This window comes from Sturnus vulgaris, chromosome 2 (assembly GCF_052056855.1).
Source record: "Sturnus vulgaris isolate bStuVul1 chromosome 2, bStuVul1.hap1, whole genome shotgun sequence".
NCBI lineage: Eukaryota > Metazoa > Chordata > Aves > Passeriformes > Sturnidae > Sturnus > Sturnus vulgaris.
In genome coordinates this window covers 20,180,707-20,190,370 of record NC_142244.1, presented here as the reverse complement: position 1 = coordinate 20,190,370, position 9,664 = coordinate 20,180,707, and the positions used below count along the sequence as shown (strand labels likewise).

Genomic DNA, 9,664 nt, shown 5'->3' with positions numbered 1-9,664 from the left:
TTTGATGTTTAGTATCCATTTTAACATCATAAAACATGTTACCAACAGCGTTAGAACAGCTCGTTCGCACAGTGCTTCTTGGAAAAGCAGCATCAGGAGAAAATTAGAGAAGGAAATTCTCCAGGAGTTGGTGAGGGAAACCTCTGACTGGTTCTGGTTTTTGAGTGCTCCTTTCCCACCAGAGCGAGGTAAAACTGCTGCTTCTGTACACAGTTTGCTGGCTCTAAACACGACTGACAGCGCTGCTCCCTCTGCAAGCTGTTATTACAACCAGTGGCATCAGTATAGCTGCACTCCATTTGCTGAAATAGCCCAGTTAGTGGTTAAGTAATAAAATACAAAATTACCTCTTTTAAGGTGGTATGTGACATTATGGAGAGGGTTTTCCAAACCTCTTCGCTAACACAGGTAATTAGTTGCCTTTTGCTTAAGATTTTCTTCAGATTCCAAGCTCTTTCTGCTCCATGGACTGGCTTTAGTCCAGTGAAATAAAGACACTCAATTTCCAAAATTTATAGGGTTCATTTATTACCTCTAGTAACATATTATACTGTATAAATACTCTATCCTTGTTATATGTCCTTTTAAAAAAGCGATAACTTAGAAGATCACATTAGACAAGAAATATAAAAATAAATACGCTCATTATATGCATTTATTACAAATTATAACCCTTCCCAGAAGGGAGAGAAATATAAAATACTTATGAAGTATGTAAAATCTATAGTAATATATTTTACTATATACATATGGAAAGCCATATTCTCTCATGGTCTATGGACTGGCACAATCTTCAAAGATGTGAATGCTGGCGTTTTGCTGTGGATGGACCTGCTATCCCTCAGCTTTGCCTTCCCACCTGATCAGTGACTGAGCTCTACAAACCCAGCAGAGGCCACAGAGGACATTCCAAATCATAACGGGATGCTGCTTTTTTTTTTTTTTTTTTCCTTTTTAACTCAAATAATATCCATTGGCTGGGGTAAGGCCAAAGGTTTGAGTGTGAAAGCACGACTGGAATGCTCACACACTCCATGAATCTGTTTGGCAGGAAGGTAAGACCAAGCTGGAACCAGAAAAGCCAGTGGAAGTTATGCAGAAGGCACAAAGAGCAACTACTGGGACTCAGATTTCCACTTTTCCAAGCCTCTGGATTACAGATGTCACCACAATGGCGCTGGAGTGGCTGAGAGAAGTGGACAGGCACATTGGGATGACATAAAGGTACTTTAAAAAAACAAAAATAAATTCTAGTGATTTGTGGAGTTGATATTTGTTCTTGGTATTTCTTACTCTCGACAGGTAGAGAATATGGCTTTATTTTTATATAAAACTATTCTCTGAAACAATAGCAGCCATGAATGACATAGTTAAAGCTCCTTTTCCAATCTTGTTTTTTGCCCTTTGTGAGGTAGGTAAGCCCTGACCAATTATTTTAAGCTATCTTTTTCCCTCCCCTTCCTACACGTGGGGATTTGATCAGTACCACATGATAAATCCAAAAGAAGGGAGAAATAACCAAACCCCAAAATGTTTGCTGAAATGTGTCTCGCTGCTCACGTTTGGCTTAACTTGTAACAGACTTTAAAAAAGGCAATTCTGATGCCTTTGGGCCTTATCTGCTGAAGAGAAATGAATGACATGGGTCTGCTATCCCATCCAATTTTCAGCTGGCAGGGGATTTTTGGGATGCAAAGCCAACTCAAGCTGCTTGCACTGTCCCACCACGGATCTTCACCATGAACTTTTTTACGCAAAAACACAGGCGCTGCCTCTAGCCCTCTTTCATGTTTTTCAGTGCACTGGTCTGAAGGAAAAAATAAAATAAAATAATTAAAAAAACCCCCAGGTTTTAGCTTTCCCAAGTCGTCCTATCTAGCTGCAGTCCGTGGCGTTGCAGAAGTCTATCAGGTGCTTGGGTTTCTTGGAGGGCTCACAGCTTTCTTGGGGCAGCACGCCGCCGTCGGAGGAGACACATTTCAACAACCTCTTCTTGAAGCCTTTCCCACACGTCTTGGAGCAGGGGGACCAGTCCCCGAGCTGCCACTGCGGGCAGGGCACGTCGGCGCAGGGCCGCAGGTTGCTGGGCTTCAGCTCGCGGGCGCAGTCGGCGGCCGGCCGGCCCCGCGGGTCCCGGCACTCCACGGCGCGCCGCTGCCAGCCCGAGCCGCACGACTTGGAGCACTCGCCCCACTCCTCGATCACCCACTCCGAGGAGATGATCTCCCTGATGGCGTTGAAGGATTCTTTCTTCCTGCCCGCCGCCTTGTCAGCGCCGGGCTGCGCCGCCTTCTTCACGAAGTAGGTGAACTTGATCTTGGGCTGCGGCAGGTCGCCCACCGTCAGCACCTGGATGGTGAGGGGCTCCTTCAGCGGGCTGAAGCTGCGGATGCGCTCCAGGGCGGCCGAGGAGCCGCTGTAGCGCAGCACGCTGCCCTTGTAGGTGATGTCCTGCTCCAGCGTGGACAGCGTGTAGTCGCCGTTGAGGACGTAGGTGCCGTCGGCGGCTTTGATGGCCAGGAAGCTGCCGTCGTGCCTGGCGCCCCGGTGGTTCCGCTGCTTCACCTCGATGTTGGTGGCCCCCGCCGGGATGGTGACCACGTCGTGGTAGCCGGGTCTGCCACGGGAGACAAGAGAAACACTGAGTCCTCCGCTCCTCCCTGGGAACGGGGAAAAGCCTCCCAGCACAAGACTAAACCCTGCCTGAAAGCAAGGCGTTTAGCTCGCTAATGGACGAATCCCACCCCCGAGGACAAGGTGAGGCAGCAGCCCTACACTCACTTGGCTCTCACGAGGGTGCCGGACACCTTCTTGCAGGTGGAGCCGTTGCCCCCGCAGATGCCGCACTTGTCGAATTTCTTGTTGGAGCCGATGGTGCGGTCGCAGCCGGCCTTCACACACTGGCCCTGCACGCACACAGACGTGGAGTCGGGGCTGCACGGGGTGCCATCCACCACCTTGGGGACACAAGGAGCCTCGTTACAACACGCACAGCGCTCGGAAACTGCCCAACACCAAGTACGGATGGGGGGAAACCTGCAGCACCTGCTGCTTCTAGGGCTTTGGAAACTAAAAAAAAACAGAGCAGCCCACAGGTAGCTGGAGGTATGTGCTGCTACTTCATGTCACTTGCAAAAATGATGCCATGGTGAGAGGAGGAAACAATCTCAGTTTTCATTAATACCTCTCTCCAAAACACCTACTGCTTTACTGATCTCATATTAAAAAGTCCCATCGCTTTCTAGTGTCACTAGAAGGCAGCCATGTCCTCAAAACACACTGCCAGCATTGCTTTCAATGCTGTTCAGCACATCCTTTATTTCTAGGAGTGCTGTTCCACAAAAACCCTCTGTGTCATCACCCTGGTAGTTCCTGGCTCTCACCATCTGATGACAGCGAATTCAAGTAGCTATGCAAGATGAACATTTTTCCTCGTGTTTATTTTAAGCTGTCAACATATTAGTAACCAGTATGAGAAAGCACCAATGTTCTGGCAAAGATCCCTCAGAGTTTTCCAAACCTATCTCAATGCAATCAGATTGGTGGAAAGAGAGGGAAGGAAATCAGGGTGGAGTGGGTAGAGGAGATGGAAAGGTTGTGCCAAAACACTTAAAGCCTGTTTGCAATGATCCCACTGTACATGGAGGAATAATCCAGCTTATATACGAGACAGACAATTTCAGATTTCTACACTGCTCGACCCTTCACATAAAGAGAGAACATAGAAATCTGCCTCATGATCACCTGAAAGAGGTGCAGTTTTGAAATACCTTTGGCTGTAGAACGAAGAAGTATCCTGTTCCTTTGGCTCTGCAAACCAGCTTGCATCTGTCCTTTGGAGACACACCAGCAAACTTGGGTGTCCACTCCACTGCAGGTCCACTTCCAAAGGCAGACTTGGAAAACTCGTTGTGCTTTTCACACTGTTCCTCCCTGAACGTTTTGCCTGCAGGCAGAGAAAAGACAGGTGGGCGTGAGATCATCTCTGTCCATGCTCTTCCTCCAAACCAATCCCGGGTGTCAAAAATGGGGAGAAATTACCGTTGTTGTCAGGGCAGTCCTCGATGTTACAGGACCTGTACTGCACCCGCTTCCCTTCGCAGTACTTGCCCCCGTTCCTGGGGACAGGGTTGTCACATTCCCTGAAGGAATACTGCACTCCCCCGCCGCAGCTCCGGGAGCACTCGCCCCACGCTCCCCAGGACCCCCAGCTCCCGTGCACCGGCGTCTGGAACGACAACAGCAGCAGGACACAACTTAATACAGGAAAACCCACAAAAAACCACACCATAAAAGCCATCATCATGCTCGTTTTTACCCAAACTCTTTAAAAAACCTGCCCTGAGTTTGCTTATTAGCATTGAATCAACCCCTCCTAACAGACCCCTCCCATCGCAGCCTTCTCCACGCGGCTCCGAAACCCAAGCTGCGCCCATTTCTTTTTCACTACTTACATCATAATGCTTCTTCTCAGTCTTATTCACACACTTGCCATTCATGCACCACTTCCCTTCCCCGCAGCTGGTGCCGTCTGCCCAGGGGAAGTGTTTGGTTTGGCACACGAGCAGCCCTCCCGAGGTGCCGGTGCACCACAGCGTCGTGCACGTACTGGCTGCGTCGGGGCAGTGCTTGGACTCATCTCCAAACGTGAACTGGCACTGCCTGTTGGCATCGTACAGCGTGCCAGGCAAGTCCGAAGGGAGCTGGATGGGCCTGTGGGGCTTGTCCAACAAACACTCCCCTGAAAAGGTTGAAAGAAAAGGGGAAAAAAAGTCAAATGCTGCCGTGTGTTCAGTTTTAAAAGGGAACTGCATTTGCTTTGTAACAGAAGCCTTTGAGCCCATTTGTTCCACCATTTTTATAAAATAAGGCTCTTCTGAACTCGCTGACAGCATGCAAAAGGTTAAGTCTGTGCTGAAGCAGAAAGCATTCTTAAAGAAAAAAAAAAAAAAAAGTAAAGCAGCAAAGCACAAGAGCTCAAACGCCATATGAATGGAAAGCTTAATAACCTTACCATGACCGTTATCCAAAAATGTTGTAATCATGTAGGCACTGCATGGAGACCAGGGCTGGCTGCGGTCCAGGTTGGAGAGCATGGATGCCATCATGTGGAAATCCCGGCTCATTCCATTGATGCCAGCACACTGCTTTGCATCGTCATGAGGCATGTTAAACACGTGGCCTTCGAGAAAAGGAGAAAAGCAAAGTCTGTCACTTTAGGAAGTAAGTCTGTCCTACACATTACCAACAGTATTTTAAATATTGCTCTAGAGCTGCTCACAGCCTGGTCTGTAATTAATAACCCGAATCTGAACGCTCCCAGATTTCAAGCAGATGGCACTGGATCTTCTCTCCCTTTTTTTTTTTTTTTTTTTTTTTTCCTGCAGGCACACACACAGCTCTTGCAGACAGTGCTGTGCAGGCTGGATTTGCTTTCCAGAGTCCAAGCCTGCTCCAAGACAGGGCTTTGCCTCCTCCCGACTGCTCCAGGGAGGTGCAGGCTGGGCTTTACGGCATCAAGCTGGCTTCAATTAATCCCAGGGAACGGCTTTGCAAAGTTTCAAGTACCTAATTCGTGGGCTGTTGTGAAGGCAGCCTGCAAACCATCGTCTTCTATGATAGAGCAACTGCGGTTTAGATCACAAACTGTTCCCACATCAGCCATCCCAAGAGTATCACATGTCTTGGCACCGCACAGGTCCTGTAAAAAAAGGCAGTTTCATTATTAATCAGATCAGAGACTTAACCTTGGCAAGAGCCATCCAGCCCTGGCAGTTTGCCTTTACTTATGGAAAGAGCATAAATATTCAGCACTTCAATGGGTATGATGGCAAAAATCTGTCTCTGGAACATAGGCGAGGGTTACACGTAGAAATGAAATGCATAATTTCCATCTGAAATCTGCTAAAAATATATGGGGCAGGAACAGAGTGCACAAACTGTGAGTTTACAAAGACAGTGCACAAACTGTGAGCTTCACCAGACATGGTGCAAACAGCAAAAAAAATGAATAAAAAGCAGCTCATTTAATTTTAATTAATCTGCTTCGTTGCAGCTGTGGTGACACACGACTGTCTGTGGACACTTTTTCGGAGGTCTCCTGGCAGAGGGGATGGGGAGCAGTGGGCGCGGGGCTGGATGTCACCTCGGTGTCCCTCACCTGCCTGGTGAAGAGGATGGCCGTGTCGTAGTGCTCGGCGTGCCGGTCGCTGGGCGGGTTGTGCTGCTTCTGCCAGCTGCAGAAGTTCCTCAGAGTCAGGGCGGCGTTGGAGGAGATATCCGGGCCCTTGCGCTCCTCGTAAATGACCATGATCTTCACCACCACGAGGCTGATGGAGTTGCGGATGCTCGGGTGCTTGTACAGCTTGGCGGCCACGGAGAGCAGGGTCAGCAGGTAATGCTTCAGCCCGCTGCCGTGGAACTCAGCCATGGACTGGTCGGCCACCAGCATGGTCTCCACGTAGCGGGGGCTAGACACGAACCTCTTCTTCCTCCTGCTTCTCGTTTCTGCGTTAAAAAAAGAGAGGGAGGAGGGCAAGCGCAGGTGAGCACGGTGAGACAGCGCCGTTTAGCAGCCCAAACCCACGGGACTCCCAAGATGCGCACCCAAGGTCTGCCCGATCCCCGCGCCCAGGTGGGCGCCACGGGCTGGGATACGGGGCAAGCAGAGTCCGGGCATCCCCGCCAGAATCCCCCCCAACCCTTGCCATCGCGGCATCCCCACGGTACCTGCGGGCTCGGCGGGCTCCGGCCCCTCCGCCCCGGCCCCCGCCTCGGTCACGGCGCAGCGGGCGGCGGGGGCGGCCCGCGGGGCTCCGCGGAGGCGCAGGAGGTGCGGCCCGTGGCGGTGCTCGGTGCCGGGCGCCGGCTGGATGAGATACTGGCGGCCCCGCAGCGAGAAGGCGCCGCGCAGCCCCGCGCACAGGCTGAGCGCGGCCGCCGAGCCGGGGTCCCGGTTCACCGTGCCGGAGTAGAAGCAGCGGGAGAGGTCGTCCTCGGGCGGCGGCGGCGGCCCGCCCAGGTACTGCAGGGTGAAGTCCGGGGCCAGGAAGCTGCTGTCGGGCTCCAGCTCCAGCGTCAGGCGCTCCCCGAAGGCCTCCAGGCGGAAGCGCTCGCGGGCGCCGGGCGCGCCCAGGCGCCGCGGCAGCACCAGCGCCCTGCGCTCGGCGCTGCACAGCCCCAGCAGCGCCGCCAGCACCGGCGCCAGCGCCGGCAGCCGCCCCCCGCTCCTCATCGCTCGGCGCAGCCCTTCTCCTCTCTTTATTTCACTTTATACGGGGACGGATATGGAAGATGTGGGGTTTTTTGCTTTCAGGTTTTGGGGGGTGTCTGAGCCTTTCTGCCGGCGGAGCACCGCGCGGTCACTGCAGAGGCGGCGTCGGCTTCCCCATGGCCGGGGCGCGGCGGCGATGCCGGGGAGCGCGGCTGTGCGAGGGCAGCGCTGCCCCTCGCTCGTCCCTCTGTCTTCTGTCCTGCTCTTGCTGCCGCTTCTCGTCCTCCTCCTCCTCAGCCTTCCCCGGCTGCAGCAGCGGCGGGCGGGGAGGACGCTCCGGCGAGTCTCCGGCAGCCCCGGGACGGTCCCGCCTGCACTTCCAGGGCGCCCAGGAGCCCTCCCGTCCTTTGCGGAGCGGAGCCCGTCCGCCTCCGCCGTGCGGGGTGAGTGCGGGAGCGGGGCTCGCCGCCGCCCTTTATGGGGTCCGGCCGTGCCGCCCCCAGCCCGGCGCTGCCGCCGCTGAGATCACTGCGTGCGTAACGCGCCCGCGGGCGGCCCCCGCCGCGCCGCCCTCCCGCCGCCCCCGACGGGGCGGGACGGCAGCGCAGCGGCCCGGGGTCGGCCCCCGGCTGCCGCGGCGGGCTGGGCTGAGCCCCTTCGCTGCCCCCGGGGCTGCTTTGTGCCCGGCTCCCGGCGCTGCGCCCCGCGGCGAGTCTCTCGTGGGAGCGCCTGGATGCGCTGCGGGTCCTTCCCCCGCCCCGCCGGGCTCGGGGAGCGGCAGGTGGACGGGCCGGAGCTCCTGGGGCGGGGGAGGGAGGGGGCACTTCCCTGCTCGCCTTCGTGGCTTTTCCTTCTATTTTTCTTACTTTTTTTTTTTTTCCTTTAATTTTTTCAATTCCACCCCCCCTCTCCACCCCTTCCCCCTTTCCAAAGCAATTCCTGCCCTTTCTCGGCCCTAATAGCAGTCGGTCATGCACCTGTACTTCTGAGAAATGGTTCCTTTCCAATCACTTAAACAGGCGTTTACGTAGGTGCAGCCAATATTTTGCTTTGAAGCCATAACCCAAGCATGGTGGTGCTGCTAATCCCCTTAATTCTTTATGTGCACAGCTCCAGCTTTCTGCTTCTGGAGGCCTTTTTAGAGGAGCAGGGCAAAGAAGCGGTGAGTAAATGTGTGAATAAAAACAGAATGCGTGTACCTGTTGGTGACAACTCCTGGGCTTGCCAATTAAACAAAGATGCTTGTGTGTCTGTCAACACATCATTTAATACAAGTATGAAACTCCGGGGCTGAAAACAGAAGGAGCAAAACCTTGGGATAGGGCAAATGTTTCCAAAACTTCATGCATCCACTGTTTTCTTGGGATGGAGTGTCCCATTTATGCCACTAAATCTAATAACCCCGAGGCTTTTCTTCCTAATTTAAACCATGTCAGACAAACTTGGAACCACATGTGTGTGTCAATAGCGCAGTCTGACTGCCTGCTAAGTTCTGACAAGACATCCATTTCCCATGGCATCCTGTAAATCTTGCAAGTTTAGAATTGCACATTGTTTGAAGTTGTTCAAAGAAACATAGAAAAAGATGAACCCAATTTCCCAGCTACTTGCTCAACAAAAGTGCCCTTGTCCCACAGAGTGATGAGCAAAATCAGAAGTAGGCCTCAAATGTGGGATTTTCTTTGGGACACAGCAGGAAATGCTGGATTGACTTCCAGAGGCTGTGACTGCTGCCTGTTAATACATCAGCAGCAGAAAAATCCTTTCAGTTACCACTAATTTTTCACTTGAGGTGGAAATGTGTGTCAGTCTCTACCCTTACCTTTGAGATCTGTGTGTGCCCAGCTCTGCTCTGCTTTTTCTGGGATAGAACACAACGAAGGTACCATTCATTCATGCTGTTAATTAATTCGGTGTTGCACGTGATACCTAATTTAGTTCCCTAAATTACCAGTTTAAAAGCCTGGAAATAGGAACGTGGAATTGAAAGGAAAGCATCTTCATAATTTATTTTTGAACTTGCATTGGTTCAAGGTAGGGACTCTTGCAAATACATGAATTTAAAAAATCTCCTTGTCTGTCAGTGTAATCAGTGTCACTTAAAGATCAGCAGGGATCAGAGCCAGGCCACCAAAGGTGTGTCCACCCAGCTGCCAGATGCACCTTTGGTTTTGCTGCTGTTTTTTGATGCTAATTCTCGGATTTGAAAAGATCCTGACCACCTTAAAACAGCTTTTTCAGGCTGAAAACTCTTTTCCATATTCCACCAGGTGGCACTCGCCTATAAAAAATTGTTATGGGAGCGTTTCATGGTTCATCTCCCAGATTTCCTGGTGGAAAACCATTATATTTTAGCAGGGAGCTTTATAGTTCCCTGATTAGGACAGATATTTTCCTGGCCTTTATGTAGCATCCTGGGAAGTGTTTTAGCAAAGAACTCAACTGTTCTGT

At 52.1% G+C, this 9,664-nt stretch overlaps 1 protein-coding gene across 1 annotated transcript; it reads right to left on the bottom strand.

Moving 5' to 3' along the window:
• Positions 1–502: 502 nt before the first annotated feature.
• Positions 503–7,679, bottom strand: ADAMTS1 (ADAM metallopeptidase with thrombospondin type 1 motif 1). Its single transcript, XM_088158568.1, has 9 exons — positions 6,730–7,679; positions 6,161–6,507; positions 5,569–5,701; positions 5,015–5,182; positions 4,455–4,741; positions 4,042–4,228; positions 3,771–3,946; positions 2,782–2,957; positions 503–2,617 (listed from the first exon to the last, which is right to left on the bottom strand). The coding sequence occupies exons 1-9, from the start codon at positions 7,232–7,234 to the stop codon at positions 1,876–1,878; spliced, it is 2,721 nt and encodes a 906-aa protein (XP_088014694.1). The 5' UTR covers positions 7,235–7,679; the 3' UTR covers positions 503–1,875.
• Between the last annotated feature and the right edge of the window lie 1,985 nt (positions 7,680–9,664).